This window comes from Crinia signifera, chromosome 1 (assembly GCF_055691185.1).
Source record: "Crinia signifera chromosome 1, ASM5569118v1, whole genome shotgun sequence".
Lineage (NCBI taxonomy): Eukaryota > Metazoa > Chordata > Amphibia > Anura > Myobatrachidae > Crinia > Crinia signifera.
The window spans coordinates 327,113,396-327,130,910 of record NC_139217.1 but is presented as its reverse complement, the minus strand read 5'-3'; the positions used below and the strand labels follow the sequence as shown (position 1 = coordinate 327,130,910).

General features: G+C 41.7%; 1 protein-coding gene across 1 annotated transcript; it reads left to right on the top strand.

Moving 5' to 3' along the window:
• The first annotated feature begins 816 nt into the window (after positions 1-816).
• On the top strand, positions 817-16,818 carry OXA1L (OXA1L mitochondrial inner membrane insertase). Its single transcript, XM_083189294.1, has 10 exons — positions 817-987; positions 4,849-4,965; positions 7,909-8,140; positions 8,253-8,396; positions 8,537-8,622; positions 11,327-11,491; positions 11,657-11,761; positions 11,851-12,013; positions 12,609-12,689; positions 13,164-16,818. Exons 1-10 carry the CDS (start codon positions 904-906, stop codon positions 13,262-13,264), a joined length of 1,278 nt encoding a protein of 425 aa, XP_083045420.1. The 5' UTR covers positions 817-903; the 3' UTR covers positions 13,265-16,818.
• The last annotated feature ends 697 nt before the right edge of the window (positions 16,819-17,515 follow it).

Sequence of the window (17,515 nt, the reverse complement as noted above, 5' to 3'; positions counted from 1 at the left end):
TGGGCGTTCCAATGAAAACGCTGGGCGTGCATATGGAAATTTGGGCGTAAAGCATGTGTGGGGGGTGGACAGCTGACATAGCCGGATGTCAGCTGCCCGCCCATATACCTGCTTGCACACGGATAACTGTCCGAGTGGTCTGGAGCACTCGTGGCTGCCTGACCACTTGTTCCATCATTCGATGTTCGGCCACCATCGGAGGATGGGGGAGGGTGTTCACATAAAACATCCACTCGAGGTCCATTCGCTTAGCGTCCTACCGCATTCGGAGGGCATGAGCAATCTGTACGATAGGCGGGGTTAAGAACACTCGGTGCCCTTCCAAAATATGCATCTGTCCGATTCAAACAGAATAAGGCCCATTGCCACACATCCTGATTCTCTACCCTTATTGTGCGGCCTCGGACGGACACTGCAACATACCTCCCAACATGACCCATGCCAGGTGGGACAAACTACTCTACTCCTGGCCTTTCCTCTTACTTTCTGATTGCTGTCACCTGTTTTTAACAGGTTATCTAATAAGAAAGGGTTTTCACCACAGGTGAGGACAATCACAAATTAAGAGGAAAGTCCAGGAGCAGAGAATTCTGTACCTCCTGGAGAGGGTCATGTTGGGAGGTATGCTGCAGTATCAATATAACAATATGTAGGAAGTAACGCAGCCTCATGCCTGTGATCCCCTTGCAGCATACTGCCGTCGCTGTGTGATTTCAGCTGCTTGTACACATACTGCGGCTGCCCACATCGCACACAGCCCGTACTGACTCGGATGAAGGGAAGAATCCTGAATGATTATGAAACTACGAAGAACGAGCAGTCAGGCGTCCTCATCACTGCGCATGTGCACGGCAACTCGCTGTCATCAGACCTCGGCAGCTTACATATGACGCCACGAAGAAGATGGCGGCCTGCAGTATGAAAGTCGCATGTCGGGTTTTGGTGGGTCGAGGTGTTTGGAAGTTTACAGAAGTAGCAGAGAGACAGGTGGGGATAAGGCTGAGAGATTAGCTCTTAATGATCGTTCTGTGGATTGGAAACGTGTAGGTGCCTGGCTGGCCTGCAGAGTGCAGACAGAGGCAGAGCAGGTCTGGAGGTCAGGCAGGTGCATACAGTAGTGATGGTCTGACCCCCTCATAATATGTATCATATCTTTTAAAGCCTACTGCAATGCCATGTACCATGTTCTACCAGAAAAAATTGCACTACTTGCAGATGTTACAATACCATACTTGCCTACTTTTTTATGAGCATGTCATGGAGATTGCAAAGGTGGCACCTAGATGCACAGTGGATGCTGTGTGTACTGCTGCATCTGAGTGGCATGTCATAAAATGACTTACAGCTAAATGTAGAGCCCCAATGCCATTAGTAAGACCTACTGTACTTGTTGAAGAAAGACACAGATACGTGACAGGTCTGTTCATGTATTGTGTTTACAAGTGGTTCCATATAATACCCCTTTTTACGCTAGCTGTGCAATCCTGGGTTTTTGCAAGCAAACCCGGCAAATGTAACACAAGTTCACCCAGGATCACCATGCAGTGCAAGCGAGTAACACGGGTCGATGGGGCCTGTTCACTGCAATGATCTCATTCCCTAACTGCAGCTCAGCCTCTGGTGACGTTACGTCACCCACCTGGAATTATGCTGGGTCGGCGCGCCTGTCCAAAAGGAGTCACAACCCAGGTTGCACACGGCTTGAAGCCTAGTCTAAGATAAAGGGTGTGACCAGGCTTGCTGGTATAAGTGGGCATGAGAAACCTTATTTAAAATACATATAGCCTCATATCCAAGGCAGGTAAATTGCACAGATGATTCAGTTTGAATGTATATATTTCTGATTTGTTTCCCAAGAATGTAACCGTTTCATAACATGGGTTATGTGCAGTAATTGACTTCTACCACTTTTCCACCAAAATCCCAGGTGAAAAACCATGATGTTTGACCCGAGATTTTGTTAAGGTGCCCACAGACGCATCGATCCCGGCGTGTGTTTTGTGCTTAACTAGCACACATAGCATCGCATCGTATGCTTTGTGCATGCTATGCGATAAAAAGCTAGTACAAAAAGTATGTGCAGCACATACTTTTTGTACTGTGCGATGAGGTGCCGCGGGATTGCGCACCCCATCGCATAGCATCGCACCGCCGGGATCGGTGCGTGTGTGGGCACCTTTAGGCCTCCACACTGGGGTCCCAGTTCCTGGGTTTTCTCAGGTAGACACAGTTTCTACTGAATGGAAAGCGGGGATCAGTGGGCATTGGCAGGAGGTGGCTGCATAATGGCCAGCCTCTCCTGCACTGGTCGAAAATCCTGATGGAGAGCCACTTCCATGGCTTGATACCCGGGTTACATAAAAACATAGAATTTGACGGCAGATAAGAACCACTTGGCCCATCTAGTCTGCCCCTTTTTTAAACATGTTACCTCAAACCATATTTGATCCTTATTTTTTTGTAAGGATATCAATATCCCAAGCATGTTTAAATTGTACTACTGTATTTGCGTCTACCACCTCTGATGGTTGGCTATTCCACTTATCTACTACTCTTTCTGTGAAGTAATTCTTCCTCACATTTCCCCTGAATCTTCCTCCCTCTAGTTTCAGTGCATGTCCTCGTGTTCTGTTGCTCCTCTTCCTGTGAAGAATGTCTCCCACCTGTACCTTGTTAAAACCCTTGATATATTTGTAAGTTTCTATCATGTCCCCCCTTTCCCTTCTCTGCTCTAAAGTATACATATTAAGATCTTTTAGTCTTTCCTGGTACGTTTTGTGATGGAGGCCATGCACCATTTTAGTTGCTCTTCTTTGTACAGTCTCTAATGTATTTATATCCTTCTGGAGATATGGCCTCCAGAACTGAACACGATACTCTAGGTGAGGTTGTACCAATGACCTATACAGTGGCATTATTACTTCTTTCTACTACTGATACCTCTCCCTATGCAACCAAGCATCTGACTTGCCTTCATCATTGCTTTGTTACATTGCCTACCTGCTTTTAAGTCCCCTAAAATAGTGACACCTAGATCCCTCTCTTCCTCAGTAGTTTCCATTATAGTGCCATTTATACTATATTTAGTCTTTGGATTTTTGAGACCCAAGTGTATGATTTTGCATTTTTTGGCATTAAACTGTAGTTGCCATTCTCTTGACCATTTCTCTAATCTACCTAGATCCTCAATCATTTGTTTTACCCCTCCTGGTGTGTCTACCCTGCTGCATACCTTTGTGTCATCTGCAAAAAGGCACATTTTACCCTCAATTCCATTTGCAATATCACCAATAAAGATATTAAAAAGCACCTGTCCAAGTACAGATCCCTGGGGTACTCCACTTGTAACCTTTCCCTCCTTTGACTGTACTCTGTTTACTACAACTCTCTGTTTTCTGTCCTGCAACCACGCTTTTATCCATTCAACTATCTTAGAATCCAATACCAAGCTTTCAAGTTTATTTAACAGTCTGCGATGTGGAACGGTGTCAAAAGCTTTACTAAAGTCTAGATAAGCTACATCTACAGCCCCACCTTGATTTATTACTTTAGTTACCCAGTCAAAAAAGTCAATAAGATTTGTTTGACATGATCTTCCCCTAGTAAACCCATGCTGTTTTGGATCCTGTAAATTGCTGGTTTTGAGATATTCTACAACTCTTTGTTTCCATCAATTTCCCTACTACTGATGTAAGGCTCACTGGTCGATAGTTGCTTACCTCTTCCTTGCTTCCACTTTTGTGCAGTGGGACTACATTCACTGTTTTCCAGTCCTCTGGGATTACTCCAGTAGCTAGTGACTGGTTGAATAATTCTGTTATTGGTTTTACCAGCTCCCCTTTAAGCTCTTTTAGTATCCTTGGATGTATCCCATCTGGCCCCATTGATTTATCCACTTTCCGTTTTGAGAGTTCTGTCAGGACTTTCTCCTCTGTAAATGTACTTGTCTCTCCCTCAGTTTTCTGACTATACTTGCAACTTAACTGTGGCCCCTTCCCCTCTCTTTCAGCAGTGAATACTGAGCAGAAATAATTATTAATATTATCTGCTATTACATTGTCCCCCTCAAGAAAACTTCCACTCTCTGTCTTCAGTCTAATTATTCCACTTTTTTGTTTTTCTCCTTTCACTTATATACCCACTAAAAACTCTGCTTGGTTTCCGGGTAAAAATCCCTGGTCACTTTGCTCAGGATTTTTAACTTGTACCTGTTCCTCTGTCAAAATTTCCGGGTAGGTGTGCGTTCATATGCAAAAACCTGGGATTTTTATGTCAGCTGAAAAGCAGCATTAGGTAGATAGGTAGATTGTTGCTTCAGTATATCAGGGAGTTTCCTGCACAAAGGAAGAGGGTAGGCTACTATGCGCAAAGCAGAGCCACCAGGCTACTAACCAGTGAGCCTATTACAACTGCATAATGCCGATTCTACACTCCCTTAACTGGCTGCCTGTAAGATGGCAAATTATTTTCAAGACTGGTTTACTGACTTTCAAAGCCTTACATGACCAGGGCCCAAGGTTCTTGAAGAAGTTTTGACTCAGTGCTATCCCACTATCTCTATATAGACATTTTTTTTTCTCAGGCTCTCTAAATTTATAGAATTTACTTGATAAATCCTTTCTATAAGCTATTTAGTTGCTTTGGGTATGTTTTTTCCACTTTCAACCTCACAGTAGGAAATGTGGCACTTGTGGTTATAGGTTTCCTGAGCTTTGACTGCTAGTCAGGATGTTATGTGAGATTATCCTATTTGTTGTGGATGTTTTATTACGAGCTTTTCCAAAAATGATTCATAGCAAACCTGCCATTGCAATGATTTGTATTTAACTTTTTTATGTATTCTGTCAGTATCACAGATGTCCAATCACATTACGGCTGCACAGGCCCCAGGCCCATCGGACACATCAACAGCTGGTCTTATTGAATGTTCGGTACCAAAGCACAGCAATCAAAGCTGCCAGCCAGGTGACTGCACTCAGGAAATGTTGATAATTGATATTAATATTTGGTAATGGATTACTGAATGTGCTTTCAATTCCGTCTTATACTTTTTTGCTATGGGCATTGGCCTATTTTATGTGCCTCTCATGCATTTATGTGAACATTGCAAGAAAAATAATGACTTAATGAAGGCTTAAAGTAAAATGGGTACTTGTGTATTTGCTTAGGGGGGCTATAGTGAAATCGCATCGCACGTGGTTTCGTGCCATGCGATCTCGCTAGTTAGACAGCTGATGTTCTTCATATATCTTTATGACAAGCTACTGGCGGGGTCTTATGTACAGTAGGTCAAAAACGTATCTGATTTTTAAATACTGGTCCTGTATACAACCTCATCAGTCGATACAGTGCATTTTTGCTGTGCTTGTCAGGGGCTGATGAAGAGTCGGAATCAAAGTGGGTATATTTTATTCAGAAATATTTTTTCCACCCATATGCAGAACTTTACACATCAGTTCAGTTTCTGGAATGTAAAACTATGTTGCTCAGGGCTGGCCAATTGCGGCCCTCCAGATGTTTGATGAACTACACATCCCAGGATGCTTTGCATTAGTTTTGCTATGTGGCCATGCTGAAACTGATGCAAGGCATGCTGGTATGTGTAGTTCATCAACATCTGGAGGGCCGCAATTGGCCAGCCCTGATCTTGCTGCTAACAGCCGCCTGCTGCATAGCAGTCAAATAATGCATCATTGACCTGCTTAGCAAATGATTTGTGTAATAAGGATCCATAATGTATGTAATTATGAGAAACACAGCTTTACATGTACTTTAACCTTGACAAATCTTTCCCTTTTGCGAAGTTTCAGTTTATTTATTTTTAAGGTACAGTAGTAAGACCAATACAAAACTACTGAATGGTAAGTGAGGGTGATTAAAGGTTCCATTTTATAAAGGTATTGAGTTGCCAAATAATGTTGATTTGTTAGCCCACCATCCCATTGCAGTTAAATTAGATTACAGTTCACTTGTGGTGTTTGGACAGAAACCCCTCCCTCCAAGCCCACCAAATATCCATAGACTTGCATGCTTTTATTGCCCTGTACACACTACACAATATGCAGCAATGCTGATGTTGCTAATATTATCGGCGGTGCCGCAAAAGTGAACAATATAGTTAACGATATAGAAAATGAAGTCACCATTACCCCCACCTAACATGCAGGCACTGACGATATCATCAGATTGGACTGCATGTTCAGGCGGGAACGCGCATCAGTAACGATATTGTACACACTGAACAATATGCACCATGATATAGTTACCAGCGTAACAGTCAACACTTCTCACTCTTAAACGCAAGCTATGATTCACCTTATATACAGATTTATCACACCAGTCTCCATTTCCATGTTTTATCTTTCTTTTTTTCTAAAAAAATAGTTTTATAGGTGCCCATACACGGTACATCTCATCGCATCAGTTTTGCAATGCGATGAGATCTAGTACAAGAAGTATGTGCAGCACATACTTTTTGAGCTGTGCGATGAGATGTGTGACGGGAGCGCGCATCTCATCGCACATAACGATTGTACCGTGTATGGGCACCTTATGAAGGAAATGGGTAAATCTTAGCTGTTTATTTCCTGTAGGATTAAAAACTGTTGTGTGGTCAGTCAATGTTCCCGCTTTACCCAAGCTTGTGTTTTGTATTTTTGTAGGATTGAAATATCCATGCATAAAAATAGTGAATTCTTAACTCCTTCCTTATAACTTTTTAAATGTGCATATGGATAACTAGGAAAGGGTGTTATTTTACTAGTAGTACTGTTTTTGACAAATAAAATACAGCTTTTCCAACAGGAGGTATAACAGTTATTTGTTAAAGACAAGTAACTGTGAACCATTTTGCCACTAGACCCTAATGCTGGGTACACACCTAAAGTTTTCTGTCCAAACGGTCTGGTGGGAACAAAAATCTGGTAATGTGTGCAATCAAGAGATACTCGACCATTGGCTGCCATTCTCTGGAAAATGGTCATTCAGACAAATTGGATACATTTGTTAAATCAAACAAATTTAACCAATCATTTTTGTGTATTTTCCATTGTTTAGGAGTAAATGGTTGACTTCCATTTGCTCCCATACATTGCCAGATTTTTATTCCCACCAGACAGAGTGGACAGATAAATCTTTTTAGGTGTGTATCCAACTTAAGGCAGGCATTTCCAAACTATGGCTCTCCAGCTGTTGTGAAGCTGCAAGTCCCATCATGCCATGCCACAGTTTTGCTATAAGGGAATGCTAAAACTATGACAAGGCATGCTGGGATATGTAGTTTCACAACAACTCGCGGGCCACCGTTTGGCCATGCCTGGTCTAAGGGGTAAACCGGTTCTGTCCGGTGTGGTCTGTTCACACTGCAAACAGCAAACCAGCAATATTGCCGGTTCGCTGATGTCATCGGGGGTGGGGGAGGAGGCAGCACTTAGAGCTGGCGCTGCTCCAAGCGCTGCCTCCTCAAGAGTGTGAACAGGAAACCGGTCGCTCGAACTCTGCTTTCTTACCGGTTCTTCTTGCCATGTTGCTAACCGTTTGCGGCATCCGGTAACCTCTTTCACATCTTACTAATTAATGGGTCGAGCCGTCAAGAAACCGGCTTGTACCCGGTAATTAGTTGCAATGTGAAAGGGGTATAAGTAAAGTTTCAAAAAATTAAGAGGTGATGTTGCCCATAGCAACCAATCAGATTCTGTCTATCGTTTAAGTTACGTCCTATAAAATTATAGACCAAAACTAATTGGTTGCTTTGGGCAACATCATCTTTTTTTATTTTTAGGAGCTTTAGCAAATGTACCCATAAAACATTTTGTTTTATAAAGCTGTTCTCATTTGCATTATGTTGCATCCTGCTTCTCAGATGCCACTCACACAATATCCTACAATGTATTACTGCTTTTTTAATAGGTTCCAGTTCTCACAGAGGCACAACTACCTCCATCCCCTCCCACTCCAGAAGCTGTGTTACCTCAGCCAGTTTCTGAGGTCATCTCCACAGTTCCAGAGACGCTGGGTCAGGTGGAACAAGGCTTGGCAGAATTGGGCCTTGCAGGCCACACCCCTACAGGATTGGTACAAAACATTCTGGAGTTCTTACATGTGGACATAGGCCTTCCTTGGTGGGGTGCAATTGTATCAGGTGGGTGCTGGTGTAAAATATTAATTACATGTATTACTATTATTGTGTGGAAACTGCCATTATGTTTCTTAAAACATTTGAGAGTATCCTTCCTTATGTCTCTCTCTTGCAGCTACACTAGTTGCTCGCATCTTGATTTTTCCACTGATCGTTAAAGGCCAGAGAGAAGCTGCCAAACTGAATAACCACATGCCCCAGATAACTGCAATGACCACTCGCATGAATGAAGCCAAGCAGTCGGGGAACAAATTTGAATGTAAGAAGAATAGATGGTTAAGGTCCAGTTTTTGTCAGGTGACCTATGGTCGTGCATGTATTTTCTGTGTGCTTCTTTGTGCGTTCATATAGGAGATGTGGTGGAACAGTGTAACCGCTTCCTTCTTTTCTCCCCCTCAGTCTCCAAAGCCTACACTGAGCTTACCCTGTATCAGAAGAAACATGATGTCAATCCTCTCCGAGGTTTTTTGGTGCCCTTAGTGCAGGTGTGTTTCTGTATGTCACTATGGGCGCGGTTTGTGATACAGATTTGTCTTCTAATTCTAAAATAAAGCATTTTCATGTTTCAGAGCAATCCACCTATGAGGTGGACCTATAGCATACAGTATTAGTCAGGTATGGGTGTTATGAAGGTTAGTTCAGAAAATCCAGGAAAGAACGAATTCCAAAGGCACTAGACAACATTTAACAGTCATGGAGGTCAGATGCTTACATTTGGTTATAGAAGATGTAAAACTAGGATGAGAGCCAGGTAGTGGCACTCGTATTGTGCAAGATGAAGAGGTCAGTGTCTCTAAGCACATCAGGAATCCTTGTGATATAGGGGTTCATTCTGAATGATTCGCACAGGGGAGCAATGTTTTCAGTCTGTGCATACTGGTGTATGTGCAGGGTCCCTGGGCGAACGGACTTGGCGTCTTGTATAGTCCCGTGGGGCTGCGGCATGGGGCTTTGTCCATGGGAAAGCTCTGCATTTCTTGGACGTTCCCATGGTAATTCAGCAATGATGTGGGGGGCTGGGCAGCTGACGTCAGTGGATGTCAGCTGCCCGCCCACTTCCCGTACAGCAGATCTAAGACACCAGAGACTGAGCCAGATGCACAAAGCTTCAAAAGTGATAAAATGGAGAGTGATAACGAACCAACCAATCAGTTCCTGCCTGACATTTTTCTAACACAGTCTGTGACATGGCAGGTAGGAGCTGGTTGGCTGGCTGTTTATCACTCTCCATTTTATCACTTTTGAAGCTTAGTGCTTCGGCCCCAGGGTGTTTATCTGCCCATTAAGTTAAACCTTATATTGGGGAAACACTTTTTAATTCTGCGCCCCCTTCCCACATATACCAAAATATACCAGGGGATCCTTCTATTAACTGTAGGCAATCTGTTTACATTTGCTTTTAGGTAACTATATACTATAGACTTTATGCAATAGTACAGTAGTTTCTGTGAGAGATGTGCATAAGTATCCATATCTTCCCTCCCAGGACACACCCACTTGTAAGCATAGTATAAACAGAGGTAATTTAGTGGGATTATACTCATATATATTTAATTACACACAAAGCCATAAACCATACTACACCAACATACATATCTTCTCTTAAAATATCTTCCAACCCGACCTCTACGCTCCTCCCAAGATCTGCATCTCTCATCCACACTCATTACTCGCTCCCATTCCCGATTGCAGGACTTTCTTCGGGCTGCACCCACTCTGTGGAATGCCCTCCCAAGCACAATAAGGCTCTCCCCCAGTCTCCAAACCTATAAGCGTTCCCTATAAACCCATCTCTTCAGGCAAGCTTATCAAATTCCAGAACCAGTCACAGAACCTTGCATTCTGGTGGAATCAATGCAATAAAGAATACAGTATCTATCCTTAAGTATCAATGCCTATTCCCCTATAGATTGTAAGCTTGCGAGCAGGGCCCTCCTACCGTTTGACTGTCTGTAAATACCCTGTTTGTTGTATCACTGTCTCCTTTGTAAAGCGCAACAGAATATGCTGTGCTATATAAGAAACTGTTAATAAATAAATATAATATTTTCTACCATGGTGTAAGTGACCAGGAGGGAGAATCACACTGGGTTATTTATTCCACAAGGACACCCATACTCATGTAAATAATTTAGAAAGAATATTCAGTGTATATATATATATATATATATATATATATATATATATATATATATATATATATATATATATATATATATATATATATATATATATATATATATATATATATATATATATATATATATATATATATAAAAAAAATCGGTACTTGTTTCCTAGCATGGCGCCCAAGATTTTCATCTTATTGCATCGCATGCCATATAGCCGCATACAATGCATGCGATGCGATACGATTTTTCATTGTATAAGCACCCCAATGGGTGCTTACAATGTTAAATGCACCCCCACTATCAACGCAAACCCGTAGTGTGGCGAGCCCGCGAGGGGCGGCGCTACGCGTCCTCCGACCTTTTCATACCCCCACTATCCACGTCGACGTGGAGCTGATTCTAGATAGTGTGGTGAGCGCAGCAAGCCCGAAGCGTGACGAGCGGACGCGTATAACTTTACATGTATTGCACGTCCCCTTGCGGGGCTCGCCACGCTTCAGGCTCGCTGCGCTCGCCACACTATCTACAATCAACTCCACGCTGACATGGATAGTGGGGGTATGAAAAGGTCGGAGTACGCGTACCGCCGCCCGTCGTGGGCTCAATGCGCTCGCCACGCTTCGGGTTGGCGTTGACAGTGGGGGGGGGGGGGGGCATTTAACATTGTAAGGACCCATCAGTGTGGTTGTACAATAAAAAATAGTATACCATCGCATTGTATGCAATTGTATGGCATAAGATGCTATTTTTTTTATTGTACAATATCGCGTCGCATCGTATACCATATTTAGTCTTATGGTATACCATGCAATGGGTGCCGTGCTAGGAAACAAGTACCAAAAAATCATTTATGCACAGTTTTGGTTTTGGCATCACTTTTATCAATGTATTTAATTATTTTTATAGATACAAGCAATTTTCATTTCATTATTTTCCAAATATTAGCCATGGTCATGTACAATAATTTTAGTACTTCTATTGGGGCCCTGTATGTTTTTCCTTTGCAAAATCCTTTTTAATTGCATTGGTAGCCTAAATTATTTTCTTTCCTTTATAGATGCCAGTATTTATCTCCTTCTTTGTGGCACTGAGGCAGATGGCATATCTTCCAGTTCCCAGCATGCAGACGGGCGGTCTCTGGTGGTTCACAGACCTGACTATGGCTGACCCTATATATGTCCTACCAGTAGTTGTCACCTGCAGCATGCTGGCAGTTATAGAGGTGAGGTGTTTATGTATAAATCCATCTGTGCCTGGGTTTGGATCCATTTTTAAGGCCCTCTTTTATCCTAACACTGGACATAATTATATTTTTTATTTCGCTTTTCTTGTATTCTCTTTATTTTAATACTGCTATTGTTGTGTCATGCAAGTTATTGTTTTCCAGTTGGGAGCAGAGTTCGGTGTGAATAATCCTCAGCTCGCAATGATGAAGAATGTTATGCGTATTATGCCACTTACCATTTTTGCATTTACCATCAACTTTCCTACAGTGAGTACTGTTTCTTTAACTGTAAAAATTCTAGGCCTACAGCCTTTGTCTTAACATCCACTTCATTAGCAAATTATTTTATCTTTTAGGCTGTGTTCATGTATTGGGCCACTTCCAACTTTTTCTCAATAGCACAAGTGGCTCTTTTAAGAGTTCCAGTTGTTCGTCAGAAACTAAATATTCCAGAAAAAATTCAGCATGACCCCTCAACGCTCCCCCCACAGGAAGGCTTCATAAAGAGCTTGAAAAAAGGTAGTGTTTTATATTCCAGGAACAGTGTGATGAGAAGGTTTGTGCAGCTGCGAGTAAACAATTTATTGGTTTAAGGGTTTATTACAATGGTGCTGGCGAGCAGTGGCGATTGCTCGCCATCAGAGTATCAACGGTTGCCCCTTCACTTGCCGTTCCACCTCGCTGGTTATTTTCAGTATGGACAAAACCATGTGCACTGCAGGTGGGGCAGGTGTAACATGTGCAAAGAGAGTTAGATTTGGGTGAGTTATTTTGTTTCAGTGCAGGGTAAATACTGGCTGTTTTTATTTTACACTGCAATTTAGATTTAAGTTTGAACACACCCCACCCAAATGTTACATTTGCAGTGCACATGGTTTTTCTTATTTGAGAAAAAATATTCTTATGCAATTAACTCCGTATCAGGCCCAATGTGCGCAGTCGGACATTGTAGTGTTACTAAGAAGTACTGAAGATCTAGCTAATTTGGTTTTCAAATTATATTTTATGTTTGTAATTAAGTTGCACATGATTACAAATTGGTGTCTCTGTTGGGATGTGCAGAATAATTGTTAATTTCGTTTTGTTACATAATAAACGAACACTTGTCCTGTAGGCTGGAGTAATGCCCAGGTAGCAAAACAGCTGGAGGAGAGAGAATACAGAATTAAAAATCATCTGGACATTGCAGCAAAAGGTTAGTTTAACACTTGATATAAAATGTCACAATGTGGCTCTCTTCATTCACATAGACGTCACCATTATTTTGTAAATAAAGCCAAATGTTATTTCTTTGTAGCCTAAGGACGGTTTCTCACGCTCCGGCTGGCGCCGGGCGGCGAAACACTGCACGGATAAAAGCCGTGCCGTACACAGTAGTTAATAATGGACAGGATTGTGTCCATTCACTCGGCAGCCGGATGCCACCACTAAAAAGGACGGCTGTTGGGCTGTGGCCGTCCTGACCATTGTAAACTTCTGTGCACTGCACGGCTTCTTGGCCGTGTGGGGTTTCGCCATCCGGGGTCAGCCGACATGTGTGAAACTACCCGAACTATATAAATCTAAATTGTAATGTTTACTGTTACATGTATATAATGTCTTGAGCAAAACACATCACTAATTTGACGTAAGTGCAGTTTAGAAATTGAACTGGATTTATTTTCTGCAGGACCTATGAGACAGACCTTTACCCAGAATCCCTTGCAGGAGAGAAAGAAAATAAAGGTATCTGCAAAGAAAGCTGAACCATGGAAGGACACTATTGGATAGAGTCTCTACCAACCTGTTATGCCAGATTGTTGAACTCTGAAAGGAAATGACCTAGTAAATCACAGGAGAAATAAATGATGGATTATGTGCTCTGCATATCTGGGCTATATTTCATTTGCACTGTAAAAAATTATTTTTATTATTTTTTAAATGCATAATATAAGTAGGGTCATTCTTCAAATTAGTTTTTTCTGTCATTTATATGGAAATCAAATTTATGTTTTAAGATAGAAGAATCTGTTGAAATCTGCAATTACTTTCCTTATGTAAAAAATGGTCCCTATGTTTCCATATATTAATATGTGCATTTTTTTTTTTTTTGGGGGGGGGGGGGGTTACCATTTTAATTTAACACAAACCCCAAAGATCATTTTTCACAAAACAAAAATAAATCACAAATGCCAATCTCTGGTAACAAGCAATGGCCTATGGTAAGTAATGAATGGGTGAAAGCATAATAAATTGGCCTGAATTTTTTGACCCGGTTTAAAAAAAAAAAAAAAATCCACACACACACACACACACACACACACTAACAGGTAGTGTATTCTTACAGATTCTGACTTTAAGGCAATGTGTTTCCAAATCTTTAAGGTTTCTAGCTATATAATATGCTATGGTGTGTGCCCCGGTGGTAGCCAGGCCACGGAGAATGGGGTAATTTATGTATTGGGATGGGACAGACTAAATAGGTAGCAGGATGAAGCCAGTTGGGAGTTTGGGTTCTAGTTGGTGGAGCGGGAGATGGAATGAGGTAACTGGGTCCTGGTAGTGGGGTTAGCACTTTTTCTCCTGGCTGGCTAATCCTGTTTGGGCCAATACTGCTTCATTTCTAACTTCCCATTTATGACCGTTTTACATGTATTTATTTTGTTCTGTACCACAAATGTCTTTTCTGCTCTCCTTTTGCTAGCTTGGGTTGGGATCATTTGGTCTACAGCATGATGGTCGACATAGTAAAAGGTCGACATGTGTAGATCGACATGTTTCTAGGTCGAAAGGTCATTAGTTCGACAATGTCTAGGTCGACATGGGGTTTTTCAGTTTTTTGACCTAGATGTCAACACAGTTGACATGGACACAGTTTAAAGTGCGCTTGCAATGCGTCGGGCACGTTGCCTCGCTACGCTCGGCACACTATTTTATTCTCCCACCACGCCCTAGTGGATGATAGGGCATGAAATACCGCCTTTCGACTCAAAAAATAAATAAAGTGAAAAACCCCATGTCGACCTTTTGACTGTCGACCTAGACAATGTCGTACTAATGACCTTTCGACCTAAAAACATGTTGACCTTTTCCTATGTCGAACTAGACCTATGTCGACCTAATGACTGTCGACCATCATACTGTAGACCAAATGACCGTATCCCGCTAGCTTTGCCTTAAATTTATTAAAGCCTATATACCACTTCATCAACCCAAGTCTCAACCCCATCATGGATGAATTAGACACTTAGGGGAAAATTTACCGAAGTTTCTAAAAATAAAGGGAGGTGATGTTTTTTTTTTAGGATGCAATTGAGAAATAATACAATCTGTTTGGTTGCTATGGGCAGTATCTCCTCTTTTCATTATTAGAAGCTGGTCAGCTGAAAATTGGCAATAATTTGCCGATCAGTATTCAATAACAAGCATTTTTGGCCCTATTGTAGGAGGGGCGCAAATTGGCATGGGCAGAAATGGCTACGAAGAAACTACGTGGATTTGCGACAAATTCGCTGATCTGCACTGTTTTCGCCGATGCTGGATTTTTTTTTCCTAGATAAAAAAAATTGGAATGGGGATTGAATAGGGCAAGTCGAATTTCTGTCGTTGTGAAAAAAATAAATCTTTGTAAGTCTTTTGTATGTCTTACAGCAGCAGGGTTCTGCACTGTTCTATTCCACCGTGTTTGTTTTACTGTCTTTCTCACCTAAATTTAGTTTCAGTCCATTAACTGCATAATGCATTTTCTATCTCTGACTGTCTCTGTACGGTCTTCATTGTCTTTCAGTTTTATAAAAGATTAATGGACAGAAACTGCTGCTAATGTGTGTATTCTCTCAGTTCTATGCTGAATTATCTATTGACAAGAATGTGACGTGAATTTTAGTGCAGTAGTAGAAATGTGACAGAAGCCCCTTTTAGACCTGTGACCTTGCAATTACCTGGCATTTTGAGTATCCTGGTGAAAAAGCAGATTTGGCGACATGGGATATAAGACCCGTTTTGACCCTTTTACACTGAACAAATTACCTAGTAGAACTGCTTTACCTGGTAATATTGAAGTTTGGTGTAAAAGGGGTTTAACTGGCTAGACCAGTGGTTCTCAACCTCGGCCCGCAAGTTACCCCCAACAGTTTGCAGGTCTCTACACAGAATATCACAGGTGAAATAATTAGCTTCACCTGTGATCTTTTAAAATGTGTCACTTAAAATGAGTGCACCTGCCAGGTGACCTGGAAAACGTGCATTGTTGGGTGGAGTCCTTGAGGACTGAGGTGGAGAACCACTGGACTAGGCGACCTAAGATGAATAGAATACTCCAACCCTTGGTTATATGATTATTATTTTTTTCTCTAGACAATCTCATATGCTTATTTCATATTATGTGCTGATTTTGCTATGTGATCTTATCTTAGGGGTGTGATGCATTATCCACCTTCTCTAAATTCCGTTAAGCCGGTTTGTTGAGGGGCAGCTACTTAAACAAAAGAAATATACAAATATGTTGTGATTGAGCAAATGTAGGATAGGGTGGGAATTAAGGGGTGATTGAGAGTTGGTTAAAAGATTGGAAAGGGTAATGATTAGAGTAGGCATGTCCAAACTGTGGCCCTCCAGCTGTTGTGAAACTACACATCCCAGCATGCCTTGCCATAGTTTTAGCATTCCCTAAACTGTGTCAAGGCATGATGGGACTTGTAGTTTCACAACAGCCAGAGGGCCATAGTTTGGACATGCCTGGATTAGAGGGAAAAGGAGGTAAAGCTGGAAGATATGGTTATGAAGAGGGAAGGTCATGAAAGCTGCACAATAAGTACAGAGTAATATGCTTGCATTACATCCATTTTGTGGCTATTAAATAGGAAAACTGATGCTATGATTTTTATGTTTAATTATCCAAAGTAAATTTTAACTGTTTCGCTTGTATGTACTACCCTACTGCAACCACACCAATGCATTCTTATTTTCCAATGATCTAAGCCGTGTTGTAACTCAGCGCTCAGTAGTCTCAACAGGGGCTTTAGTGCATGGACTAGCACTTTTTTTCTCAGGATTGTGCCGTCATAATAACTTATCTTTCAGAATGTGAATCTATTGTAATTTGTTCCAAAATATCTGTACAAATTGGCATTTGATTTTCTTTCTGCTAGGCAGGAAGAAGCCTTGGAACCTAAGATCTTGTTGAAAAACTTTCTAAAAATGTATTTCCCGATGGTTACCACCTCTGCTATTATTTGTAGACTGAACCCAGGGTTAATTCAAAATTATTTGTGAATGTTCCTCCACATTTTGATTTTTTTTTTTTTTTGAAGACTTTCATCATCATTAACAACTCCATGACCATCTCAATGTATTTTGTGTTCCTCAAATACACATGCTATACAACAGTGGTGTCAAACTCATGGCCCTTCAGCTGTTGTGGAACTACATGTCCCAGCATGCCCTGCCACAGATTTTATATAACTGATTTCTAAAACTGTGGCAGGGCATACTGAGACATGTATTTCCACAACAGCTGGAGGGCTATGAGTTTGACACCACTGCTATACAATCAGCCCTGTAAGCCTCGATTAGCATGGGAAAAGTCAACACATTGCTCTGCTATTGAACAAAACATTTTTATGATGCAAGAGAAATAATACAATTTCTGTGAATGCTGTGTGACCACAAACTTTCTGTACTAGATGGGTAACAATTGCACACCTCTTTTATGATAGTCCAAGGTAAATTTTCCAGGATATGGTCATTGGGTCTACAACAACTATTGTAGGTCAACAAGCATTAGGTCAACACCACTAGGTAGGCATGGGTCTAGGTCGACACAAGCATTAGGTTGACATGGGCAAGGTCGACAGCCAAAAGGTCGACATGGGGTTGTTCACTGTTTTTTGAGCCGACATGTGCTGACAGTTGGTATTTCATGCCCTACCATCCACTAGGGCATGGTGGGAGAATAAAATAGTGGGCAGAGCGTAGCCTGAAGCATTGCGAGCAATGTGGTGCACTTCTAACTGTGTCCATGTCGACAGGGTCGATGTTCGG